Source organism: Anomaloglossus baeobatrachus, chromosome 3 (genome assembly GCF_048569485.1).
Source record: "Anomaloglossus baeobatrachus isolate aAnoBae1 chromosome 3, aAnoBae1.hap1, whole genome shotgun sequence".
Lineage (NCBI taxonomy): Eukaryota > Metazoa > Chordata > Amphibia > Anura > Aromobatidae > Anomaloglossus > Anomaloglossus baeobatrachus.
The window spans coordinates 618,104,395-618,117,257 of record NC_134355.1 but is presented as its reverse complement, the minus strand read 5'-3'; the positions used below and the strand labels follow the sequence as shown (position 1 = coordinate 618,117,257).

General features: G+C 50.2%; 1 protein-coding gene across 3 annotated transcripts in view; it reads left to right on the top strand.

The window, feature by feature from the left end:
- Positions 1 to 12,863, top strand: part of KIDINS220 (kinase D interacting substrate 220) — a 249,348-nt gene that overhangs the window by 94,040 nt on the left and 142,445 nt on the right. For all 3 annotated transcript variants that reach the window (XM_075341087.1, XM_075341086.1, XM_075341085.1), the window contains exons 15-16: positions 42 to 207; positions 9,655 to 9,806. In XM_075341087.1, the coding sequence (XP_075197202.1) occupies positions 42 to 207; positions 9,655 to 9,806 (318 nt within the window). The remainder of the gene's footprint in view (positions 1 to 41; positions 208 to 9,654; positions 9,807 to 12,863) is intronic.

Sequence of the window (12,863 nt, the reverse complement as noted above, 5' to 3'; positions counted from 1 at the left end):
TAATGAGCCCTTGTGTTTGAATACGATTTTCCTTTTTACAGCTGTGGTGTATTTTGGTGGACGTCGGGAAGGAGAGAATTGGAACTGGGCCTGGGTGCTGAGTACAAGGCTGGCCCGACATATTGGCTACTTGGAATTACTGTTGAAACTGATGTTCGTGAATCCCCCTGAGCTCCCAGAGCAGACCACCAAAGCACTGCCAGTAAGGTGAGGATTTTGGAAGAAATAAAAGTAGCTGAGGGATTTTAGTTGATAGTTTTTTGTTTTTCTTCAGCGCTCTATTGGGAGACCCAGACGATTGGGGTATAGCTACTGCCCTCTGGAGGCCACACAAAGCACTACATTAAAAGTGCAAGGCCCCTCCCCCTCTGGCTATACCCCCCCCGTGGTATCACGGGTTCTCCAGTTTTAGCTTTGTGTGCGAAGGAGGTCAGACATTCCATGCATAGCTCCACAGATTTTAGTCAGCAGTAGCTGCTGACTATTTCGGATGGAAGAAAAGAGGACACATATAGTGTCCCCAGCATGCTCCCTTCTCACCCCTGGATGGTGTTGTAAGGTTGAGGTACCTATTGCTGGTACAGGGCTGGAGCCTGACATGCTGTTTTCCTTCCACATCCCCTTGTAGGGCTCTGTGGAAGTGGGATCCTGCCGGCCTCTCAGCTCTGATGCCGGGCTCCATCCACAGACCCATTAGAACCTGATGGAGACGGAGCAGGAGTACGATCAGGGACAGGCCCTGCATCATACAGGTACTCTGTGTCCCCGGCAGGCACAGACACACTCCGGGCTGGCTGGGTGTTGTAGTGCGCCGGGGACCGCAACGTGGAGTTGGTGTCCCTACAGATTACTGGGGGATTGTTTGTGTTTGGGAACGCAGCGCCGACCCCCTCTGGACCGGGCGGCGCTGCTGTGACTTGTGGTGCGCCGGGGATCCGCCGTCCGCGCTTTTACGGCGGCGGCGGTTATAAATTTAGTCCCCGGCTTTTTGGGCCTAGGACGCCGGCAGCTCCGTTTCGTTCCCGCCCCCACCCTGTCATTCAGGGTAGGGGAGAGACGCTGTTCGCTAGCAGCGACGAGGGCTGGAGCCTGATTTACATGCTCCAGCCCTCTCACTTGGCACAGAGGGAAGCAGGCTTCCCGCTCTTGGCCAGGAACGCCCAGGGCCCGCCCCCCTTCCTCTCTAGAGACGCCGGCAGCCATTACATGCATGCCTGGCTGGAGGAAGGACGCAAGGCTCTGGGAGACCTGGACTAGGGGCTATCTGGCGACCACACACCCGCTTTTTAAGCGGGCGGTAAGCGATTTTTCTGTGCTGGTCCCTCTAGTGCCTCACTGTGTGTCAGTGTACTGGGTACATATATATAGATATTGTATTTCTTGCACTGTGAGGTGCGCTTCTGGCTGCATATCCCAGATCGCTCTGTGGAAGCAGCAACATGTCATCCTCAAAACGCAAGGCGGCCAAGGCAAAAAGGGCTGTGTATACTGCGTGTGCTGCATGTGGGGCTAATCTACCACCAGGCTCCGATGACCCCCATTGTGTGCAATGCTCCGACCCGGTGCTGCTTCGCCAGCCGGAGTCAGGAGAGGTAGTGACCCAGGCTGAGACGCTTGTAAGTTCTGCCCCGGTGACAGGGACGGACTTTGCAGTTTTTGCAGATAATATGTCTGTATCTATGGCAAAAATCCTTGAAACCTTGCAATCTATGCATGGGGCTCAGTCTCTGGGCACGGAGAGGCCTCTGTCCTCAGGTCCCCCTTACTTGGAATGTATCCAGCCCACAGGGGGGTCCCCGGCTTCACAGGCCGAGGATTATGACTCAGATGATGGCCCCAGCCACCCTAAGCGAGCTCGCTGGGAAAGACCCTCGACGTCTTCACACTGCTCAGGGTCTCAGCGCAATCAGTCTCCCTGTGATGTGTCGGATGAGAGTGATCAGGAATCCACTCCTGGAACCCCTCTCAACCTGGATACCCCGGATGGGGATGCCATGGTAAACGACCTTATCTCAGCCATCAATAGGCTGTTGGATATTTCTCCCCCAGCCCCTTCAGCAGAAGAGGCGGCTGCGGAGCAGGAAAAGTTTCGTTTCCTTTATCCCAAGCGTAAATTGAGTGCTTTGTTAGATCACTCTGACTTCAGAGAATCAATCCAGAAGCACGACGCTCACCCAGAAAGGCGTTTCTCTAAACGATCTAAAGATACGCGTTTCCCCTTCCCCCCTGAGGTGGTCAAGCGCTGGACACAGTGTCCAAAGGTAGACCCCCCGATTTCCAAACTTGCAGCTAGATCCATAGTTGCAGTGGAGGATGGCGCTTCACTTAAAGATGCCAATGACAGACAGATGGACCTTTGGTTAAAATCTGTCTATGAAGCTATCGGCGCGTCGTTTGCTCCGGCATTCGCAGCCGTATGGGCACTCCAGGCTATTTCAGCTGGCTTAGCAAAAGTGGATGCTATCATGCATCCAGCAGTGCCGCAAGTGGCGCACCTTACCACGCAGATGTCGGCGTTTGCGTCTTACGCTATCAATGCGGTCCTAGAATCTACCAGTCGCACCTCAATGGCGTCCGCCAACTCGGTAGTTTTGCGCAGAGCCTTGTGGTTAAAGGACTGGAAAGCAGATGCTGGTTCCAAAAAATGTTTAACCAGTTTGCCTTTGTCTAGAGATAGACTGTTTGGCGAGCCATTGGCTGACATCATTAAGCAGTCCAAGGGTAAAGACTCCTCTTTACCACAACCCAGAACATCCAAACCTCAGCAGAAAAAGTGGCAGCAGAGGTTTCAGTCCTTTCGAGGTTCGGGCAAGACACCGTTTACCTCGTCCAAAGGGACTCAGAGGACGCAAAGAAACTCAGATTCGTGGCGGACTCACACACGCCCCAAGAAAGCAAACGGAGGTACCGCTTCCAAAGCGGCTACCTCATGACTTCCAGCCCCCCCCCTCCGCATCGCCGGTCGGGGGCAGGCTCTCCCGCTTTTCCGGCATTTGGATGTCACAGGTCAAAGACCGGTGGGTGACGGACATTTTGTCTCGCGGGTACAGAATCGAGTTCAATTCTCGTCCTCCAGCTCGGTTCTACAGAACCTCCCCACGTCCAGACCGAGCAGATGCTCTGCTGCAGGCGGTGGATTCCCTAAGAGCGGAAGGAGTGATTATCCCAGTCCCTCCTCAGGAACAAGGGCAAGGATTTTACTCCAATCTCTTTGTGGTTCCAAAAAAGGACGGCTCGTTCCGTCCTGTTCTGGACCTAAAACGGCTCAACAAACATGTGCACGCCAGGAGGTTCCGGATGGAAACCCTCCGCTCTGTCATTGCCTCAATGTCCAGAGGAGACTTCCTTGCCTCAATAGACATCAAAGATGCTTATCTCCACGTGCCAATTGCTACAGAACATCAACGTTTTCTACGTTTTGTGATAGGAGACGACCATTTTCAGTTCGTAGCTCTTCCATTTGGTCTGGCGACAGCCCCACGGGTCTTCACCAAGGTCATGGCGGCGGTGGTAGCAGTCTTGCACTCTCAGGGACACTCGGTGATCCCTTACCTAGACGACTTATTGGTCAAAGCTCCCTCTCAGGAGGCATGTCAGCACAGCCTGAATGCTACGCTGGAGACTCTACAGTCTTTCGGATGGATCATCAACTTTCCAAAGTCGATCCTATCACCGACTCAGTCACTAACGTATCTTGGCATGGAGTTTCATACTCTAGCAGCGATAGTGAAGCTTCCGCTGGACAAGCAGCGGTCACTACAGACAGGGGTGCAATCTCTTCTGCAGGGCCAGTTGCATCCCTTGCGGCGCCTCATGCATTTCCTAGGGAAGATGGTGGCAGCCATGGAAGCAGTTCCCTTTGCGCAGTTTCATCTGCGCCCACTTCAATGGGACATTCTCCGCCAATGGGACGGGAAGTCAACGTCCCTGGACAGGAAAGTCTCGCTTTCCCAGACGGCCAAAGACTCTCTACAATGGTGGCTCCTTCCCACCTCATTGTCTCAGGGAAGATCCTTCCTGCCCCCATCCTGGGCAGTAGTCACGACAGATGCGAGTCTGTCAGGGTGGGGAGCAGTATTTCTCCACCACAGGGCTCAGGGGACGTGGACTCCGCAGGAGTCCACCCTTCAGATCAATGTTCTGGAGATCAGAGCAGTGTATCTTGCTCTACTGGCCTTCCAACAGTGGCTGGAAGGAAAGCAGATCCGAATCCAATCGGACAACTCCACAGCGGTGGCATACATCAACCACCAAGGAGGGACGCGCAGTCGGCAAGCCTTCCAAGAAGTCCGGCGCATTCTAATGTGGGTGGAGGACAGAGCATCCACCATATCCGCGGTTCACATTCCAGGCGTAGAAAACTGGGAAGCAGACTTCCTCAGTCGCCAGGGCATGGACGCAGGGGAATGGTCCCTTCACCCGGACGTGTTTCAGGAAATCTGTCGCCGCTGGGGAGTGCCGGACGTCGACCTAATGGCATCCCGGCACAACAACAAGGTCCCGGCATTCATGGCGAGGTCGCGCGATCAAAGAGCTCTGGCGGCAGACGCCTTGGTTCAAGATTGGTCGCAGTTTCAGCTCCCATACGTGTTTCCGCCTCTGGCGCTCTTGCCCAGAGTGCTACGCAAGATCAGATCCGAGTGCAGCCGCGTCATACTCGTCGCTCCAGACTGGCCGAGGAGGTCGTGGTATCCGGATCTGTGGCATCTCACGATCGGTCGACCGTGGTCACTGCCAGACCGACCAGACTTACTGTCCCAAGGGCCGTTTTTCCATCAGAATTCTGCGGCCCTGAACCTGACTGTGTGGCCATTGAGTCCTGGATCCTAGCATCTGCTGGATTATCTCAGGGAGTCGTTGCCACAATGAGACAAGCTAGAAAGTCGAATTCGGCTAAGATCTACCACAGAACGTGGAAGATTTTCTTGTCCTGGTGCTCTGCTCAGGGAGTGTCTCCCTGGCCATTTGCATTGCCCAAGTTTCTTTCCTTTCTGCAATCGGGGTTAGAAAAGGGCTTGTCGCTCAGCTCCCTTAAAGGGCAAGTTTCGGCACTATCCGTGTTTTTTCAGAAGCGTCTAGCACGTCTTCCTAAGGTGCGCACGTTCCTGCAGGGGGTCTGTCATATTGTGCCCCCGTACAAGCGACCGTTAGATCCATGGGATCTGAACAGGGTACTAGTTGCTCTCCAGAAGCCGCCCTTCGAGCCTCTGAAGGAAGTTTCCTTTTCTCGGCTGTCGCAGAAAGTGGCGTTTCTTGTTGCGATCACATCGCTTCGGCGAGTGTCTGAGCTGGCAGCTCTGTCATCTAAGGCTCCTTTCCTGGTGTTCCACCAGGACAAGGTTGTGCTGCGCCCCATTCCGGAGTTTCTTCCTAAGGTCGTATCCTCTTTTCATCTTAATCAGGATATTTCCTTGCCTTCTTTTTGCCCTCATCCGGTTCACCGGTATGAAAAGGCCTTACGTTTGCTAGATCTGGTGAGAGCACTCAGAATCTACATTTCCCGCACGGCGCCCATACGCAGTGCCGATGCACTTTTCGTCCTTGTCGCTGGTCCGCGCAAGGGGTTGCAGGCTTCTAAAGCCACCCTGGCTCGATGGATCAAAGAACCAATTCTAGAGGCCTACCGTTCTGCGGGGCTTCCGGTTCCTTCAGGGCTAAAAGCCCACTCCACCAGAGCCGTGGGTGCGTCCTGGGCATTACGCCACCAGGCTTCGGCTCAACAGGTGTGCCAGGCAGCTACCTGGTCCAGTCTGCACACTTTCACCAAGCATTATCAGGTGCATACCTATGCTTCGGCGGATGCCAGCTTAGGTAGAAGAGTCCTGCAGGCGGCAGTGACACCCCCGTAGGGGAGGGCTGTTTTGCAGCTCTAACATGAGGTATTTATTTACCCACCCAGGGACAGCTTTTGGACGTCCCAATCGTCTGGGTCTCCCAATAGAGCGCTGAAGAAGAAGGGAATTTTGTTACTTACCGTAAATTCCTTTTCTTCTAGCTCTTATTGGGAGACCCAGCACCCGCCCTGTTGTCCTTCGGGATGTTTTTTTGTTGTTTGCGGGTACACATGTTGTTCATGTTGAACGGTTTTTCAGTTCTCCGATGTTATTCGGAGTTAATTTGTTTAAACCAGTTATTGGCTTCCTCCTTCTTGCTTTGGCACTAAAACTGGAGAACCCGTGATACCACGGGGGGGGTATAGCCAGAGGGGGAGGGGCCTTGCACTTTTAATGTAGTGCTTTGTGTGGCCTCCAGAGGGCAGTAGCTATACCCCAATCGTCTGGGTCTCCCAATAAGAGCTAGAAGAAAAGGAATTTACGGTAAGTAACAAAATTCCCTTCTTTTTTTACTGATATTCCTTTTCGCAACAGCAAAAATTTTGTATTAAATTTATAAGCGTGCCTATACTCATAAGCAGATATTTTGCCCTAAATTAAAAATATTACCCCCCCAAAGGAAAAAAAAATATTTTATATTTTGGTCATGAGATATGATGAATGCATTGCTCAAGGTTAATTCACGAGTGATTATGGGGCAATTCGGTCTGCTCACCTCTGCATCTCTGATTTGCCATTTTTTGCATGAATGATCTGTCAGTAGCAAGCACAACACTCAGCTCAGCCCTGCTTAATTCAGCTGTATTGTGTCTAGTTATTACCAACTTCATTTTGTAGGCAGAGTAGTTCGCAGGGCAATTGAGCTCTGCTGGAAACCAGCTAACAGATCAGCGATTTAAAAAAAAGCACATATAGCTTTTTTGATGCAGATGGCAGAAGATAAAATTGGGCTGATGGATTACTGTAGTCTGCACTGAAGAGTGTAAACTAAACATAGATTAGCAAAACAGCAGAGCAATACCAAAATATGTTTACAGGAAATTAATAATAAAATGTAACCTTTATTGGATCTATTAATTGATAAAAACAGACAAAAATGTGGACTGCCCAAAGCCACCAATGTCGCACTTGGAGAATTCACATAGAAGAAAAAAAATAACATGATATGGGGACAAAAAACACTTGATTATTTTTACACACAGTTATGAATTTGGGGAAGCTGTTGACCGCTTGATAAAGGGGAGTATAGCCTAGTTAGCCAGACAGTTGTTAGACATGGCAAAGAAAAAGCATGATAATGAGTGTGGTCTTCAATTAGTACCTAACCATGCTAAAGGTGGTGTCACACACAGCGACAACGACGTCGCTGCTACGTCACCATTTTCTGTGACGTTGCAGCGACGTCCCGTCGCTGTCGCTGTGTGTGACATCCAGCAAAGACCTGGCCCCTGCTGTGAGGTCGCCGGTCGTTGCTGAATGTCCAGCTTCATTTTTTGGTCGTCACTCTCCCGCTGTGACGCACACATCGCTGTGTGTGACAGCGAGAGAGCGACGAAATGAAGCGAGCAGGCAGCAGGAGCCGGCGTCTGGCAGCTGCGGTAAGCTGTAACCAGCGTAAACATCGGGTAACCAAGGGAAGACCTTTCCCTGGTTACCCGATATTTACCTTCGTTACCAGCCTCCGCTCTTGCTGCCAGTGCCGGCTCCTGCTCTGTGCACATGTGGCTGCAGTACACATCGGGTAATTAACCCGATGTATACTGTAGCAAGGAGAGCAAGGAGCCAGCGCTAAGCAGTGCGCGCGGCTCCCTGCTCTCTGCACTGTGACATGTAGCTGCAGCACACATCGGGTTAATTAACCCGATGTGTACTGTACCTAGGAGAGCAAGGAGCCAGCGCTAAGCAGTGCGCGCGGCTCCCTGCTCTCTGCACTGTGACATGTAGCTGCAGCACACATCGGGTTAATTAACCCGATGTGTACTGTACCTAGGAGAGCAAGGAGCCAGCGCTAAGCAGTGCGCGCGGCTCCCTGCTCTCTGCACTGTGACATGTAGCTGCAGCACACATCGGGTTAATTAACCCGATGTGTACTGTACCTAGGAGAGCAAGGAGCCAGCGCTAAGCAGTGCGCGCGGCTCCCTGCTCTCTGCACTGTGACATGTAGCTGCAGCACACATCGGGTTAATTAACCCGATGTGTACTGTACCTAGGAGAGCAAGGAGCCAGCGCTAAGCAGTGCGCGCGGCTCCCTGCTCTCTGCACTGTGACATGTAGCTGCAGCACACATCGGGTTAATTAACCCGATGTGTACTGTACCTAGGAGAGCAAGGAGCCAGCGCTAAGCGCGGCTCCCTGCTCTCTGCACATGTAGCACAGCGACGTTATGATCGCTGCTTCTGCTGTGTTTGACAGCTAAGCAGCGATCATAACAGCGACTTACAAGGTCGCTGCTACGTCACCGAAAATGGTGACGTAACAGCGACGTCGTTGTCGCTTAGTGTGAACCCAGCTTAAATGGGTGACTTGAAAAATTACTAAAGCCTAGAATTACATAAGCAAGAACATACACTCAAAGCATTAATAAAACAAAATCCCCAGCCACACACATTGTACAGAAACGTATGGTTGAATAGTAAATAAACTTAATGATGTCAGATGTGTCTATCCAATAGGGTAGTGATACTATTATCCTTATCACAATCCAAACCCCTGACAATTACTGACAAATATAATAATGGCCATAGGGGTAATTCATCAGTATGCAAAAAGTAATGATAAAGAAAAGGTGTTATCACTATACACCAGAGGGGGGGCTAATATCACAGCCACACTATACCCTCCCAGGTGGCAACACTCTGCCCTCAACCATCCAAGCTCCTGGACCTCCTGATACGTTTCGTTGGACTCATCAGGGAAGAAACAATATCCAGTAGAGCACTCTTAATGCAAAAAAACGGACATTCTAGACAAGTGTCCAGGCTGTGCTGTGCTGTCCTGTATACATATTTTGGTATTTCCCTGCTGTTTTGAGAAATAATCCTGAGTAATTATACACCCCTTTGGTAATTTTAAACATAGATTAGATTGATGATGTGCCAAATGTCTGTGGTTTAGGTAGAGCTGAGTTGTGCTGGAAGGGTGTGTGTTTTTTTTTTAACACATTCATTAGTTAGCTGGCTATCAAGTAAGCAGCATATTGGAGAGGGAGTGAGGGGACTGCAGCACTTAACAGAAGCAGGGTGCTTGTAGGTATTTCAGTTTAAGACTGGGCTACACTACAACTTTTTCTATATTAATAGATTGATTTTAACTACAGCTGCAGTCCAAAGCAATACCTTGAGTTGTATGCAATCAGGTGGACTATAGTTGCCATGAAGTACCCCATCAGCTATGTGAAACTGAAAGCCTATACATGACACAAATGTACAATAATTTTTTGGGCTTGATCTGTGTATTAATAATACATATACATTTACCGGCCTTTTGTGAAAAATAATGCAATTCTAGGAGTAACCCTTTTAGGGAAGAAAAGTTTTGCCTTTTGTCCCTGTCAGCAAGGCCTGGGTATATGCTTATTTTTTTTAACTTTGATCTGCAACTTATTAAAAATATGATAACCAGTTAGCATCAGTTTTGGAAGATCTACTATCCTGCGTATTATGTTTAATCAAAATGAGGATCTTCCCTTTGACCCCTGTTTGGCCAACTATCCCACACACATGTACAGTTGGCTTACCATACAGAGTCCGCAGACTTCTAACCACAGTTTTTGAATTGTCGCTTTGAGCTTTTATTCCTGAGCTGATTTTCCTCTTTTCAGGTTCCTGTTTACGGACTACAATCGCTTATCCAGTGTTGGGGGAGAGACGTCTATGGCAGAAATGATCGCCACGCTGTCAGACGCTTGTGAGAGAGAGTTTGGTTTTCTAGCAACTCGACTCTTCAGGGTGTTCAAAACTGAAGAAACTCAAGGTACTTTGCCTCTGCTGGCAGAAAGTAGATTTCATATCTGAGATGGGAAATGTTTATAGATCTAAGCGTTTATAGATCTAAGCGTTTATAGATGACGTTTTGCTAAGAAAGGTGAACTACGTCGCAAATGCTTAACATTTCTTATAGAATCCTGGTTTGCGTCTTTCATTCTGGACAGTTCTGGTTTAGAGCTGTCATCTTCTGAGGTCTTGTAGAGCATGTACAGAATGTTCTGGTGATTTAGGTGTACACTTAATCTACCATGGTCTTATGTAGAGTAAGCTGTCCCAGAATACATTTTGCCAGGACAGGCAAAGTGTTTTATGCAGTAGATTATGTTGGCACATCATACAGTGACAGAGAACCTCATCTAATTATAAGCGCCATACGGTATAGTGCCCAAATAATACCATAAGGCGGCCAAAGAAAGCTTTCATAGCCTTGCCTAGATATGAGTAGTATACAGTGCTGCCACCATTATACACTGTGTGTAACATACTATGCAGTGCCGAACAAAATAAATGTGACCTATTTGGGGTTAAAGGAGCTGTCAAGTTACAAGTTATTGATGGCCTATCTTTAACCCTAGAACGCATAGCTGGGGCCTCGCAGCCCTGCTAGGTTACTTGTATTCTATGGTAGATTTCTATGGTTGCACGTTTTAGGGTTAAAGGGAAAGTGCCACGTTTTTTAAGTTTTGTATTAATAATAGTGATTATGGAATCAATTATTTTAATTCAAAATTAAATTAATATTTTATTTAGTTTTTACTTAATTCTATTTCTTCATCGTTCCTTATGGGAGACCCAAACCATGGGTGTATAGCTTCTGCCTCCGGAGGACACACAAAGTACTACACTAAAAGTGTAGCTCCTCCCTCCGAGCATATACACTCCCCGGATGACAAATCCAACCAGTTCAATGCTTTGTGTTTAGGAGGTCACACACACACATGCATCCTCTGATTTTTGATTTTTGATTTCAAAGATTTGGAAGAAAAGCGGGTCCAATCTGGACTCCCGGCATGTCCCTTCTCACCCCACTGTGTCGGCGGTGCTGTTAAGGTTGATTTCAGGGCTGGAGCCTTCACATGCCGCGCTCCTTCGCCATCCCTTGGGGCTCTGGCTTGAAGTGGGAGCCATCACGGTTCTCACTGCTTTGCAGGAGACCGGTCTCCATCCGCAGCCCTGTTCAGGATCCTGCCGGACGGAGCGATGACCCCCCAGGGACCTGGCACCTGCGTCTCAAGCTAAGTACTGAGACGTTATTACCACAGAAAGTGGTCTTTCTAGGGGTCCCTTGTGCTTTATTTGTGGGGGAGAATGTGTTATATGTATGTTTTAACATTTCCGGCCGGTTCTCCAGTTTTCACTGGAGAACCGCACCGATGGTGCCTGCACGCTGGCCGCATGTTTAAATCTAGGCCCCGGCTTCGCCTGAGGCCTAGTTTCGATTCTATGTCAGTCAGTGCAGTGAGACAGGGTGGCTCCGCCCACCGGCTGCTCAGCACAGGGAAGGGACACTCCTCACTGAGGAAAGATTCCCTCCCCTGTATGCCTCATTTGCTCTCCGTCCTGCTCTCAGAGTAGGCCCTGCCCCCTCTCCTCGCTGTGGACGCCATTTTCTCAGCGTTCTAGGGCACAGAGATCAATGTCTGCAAACACATTGTGACAAATGGGGGCCTGGGACAGAGCCCCCCGTTCTGGGGGATCTGGAGGGCACAGAGATGCCCCTATGTTAAACAGTCTGGCAAGCCACAACCTCCGGTTGTGCAGCTGCTTATACACTCTGTTTATATACTCTGCTGGGGTTTTTTTTCCGAAAAGCCCCCACTTCTGGGGAATCTGGAGGGCACAGAGATGTTATGTTAAACGGTCTGGCAAGCCACAACCTCTGGTTGTGCTTCTGCTTATATACTCTGTTTATATACTCTGCTGGGGGTCTTTCTGGACAGAGCCCCCACTTCTGCAGCATGTCTCATATCAGTGCAGGGCTGCAAGGCTGTTTTTTATTATGCACCGCATGTTGACTCGTACTGTCTGTACCGAGCACATAACCACATTGTGATGCCTGCTCTGACATAGTGGTGCCTCAGCCTGGAGGCTTATCCCCAGTGGTCCCTCCGGCTGCTCCGGCTCCGGGGTAGAATCCCTCTCTCCAGGGGACAGCTGTCCCGGACACTGCTGAGCATGCATCAGCCCCCTTCTCAGGGCGCTTCTGCTGCTACGGCTCGCTCAGCAAAGCTCACAGAGGATTCTTCATCTGGGAGCCCGTCCTCCTAAAATGGAGACGCAGGGTCCCCTTTCCCTCCTCGCCCCGCGGCTCTGGTTCACGAGCTGACTCGCAGGACAAGGAGGATGCCTTACTGGGGGCTCGGACGCTCTCCATGTACCCCATTGATCTGTCCGAAAGTGACACAGATGCTAATGATTTGATTGCGTCCATTATATTTGTACTGGACCTCAATCCGCCTGTATCAGGGGAGCACCCCTCTTTGGCAGAAAAGCATCAGTATACCTTGCCTAAGAGAACAAGGAGTGTGTTCCTTATCCACTCCAGCATTCAGGTCACTTTGACCAAGCCCAGAGCCTGTCCTGACAGACGCTTCCCAGAGCGTGGTTCTGATGACTGTTTCCCCCTTCCACCAGTGGTGGTCAAGGAGTGGGCTCATTCACCAAGGGTGGACCCTCCGGTGTCTAGACTTTCAGCCCGGACAGTTGTATCAGTGGCTGACGGCATCTCTCTGAGGATCCCACTGTCCGCCAGGTTGTCCTTCTGGCCAAATCTATATATGAGGCGGCAGGGGCCTCGTTCTCCCCATCTTTTGCAGCAGTGCGGGCTCTCAAAGCCATCTCTGCTTCTCGGGAGGAGATGCATTCCCTCACCAGGGCCTTTATGCCCGAATTGGTTGCCTTAACTTCCAGGCTTCAGTCTTTTCATCCTATAGCTGGAGACTGTCACCGCACTGCGGTGGCCTCGGCTACTTCCCTCGCTATCCGCAGGTTCCTGTGGCTTCGAGAGTGGAAGGCAGATGCTTCTTAAGAAGTTCCTTGCTGG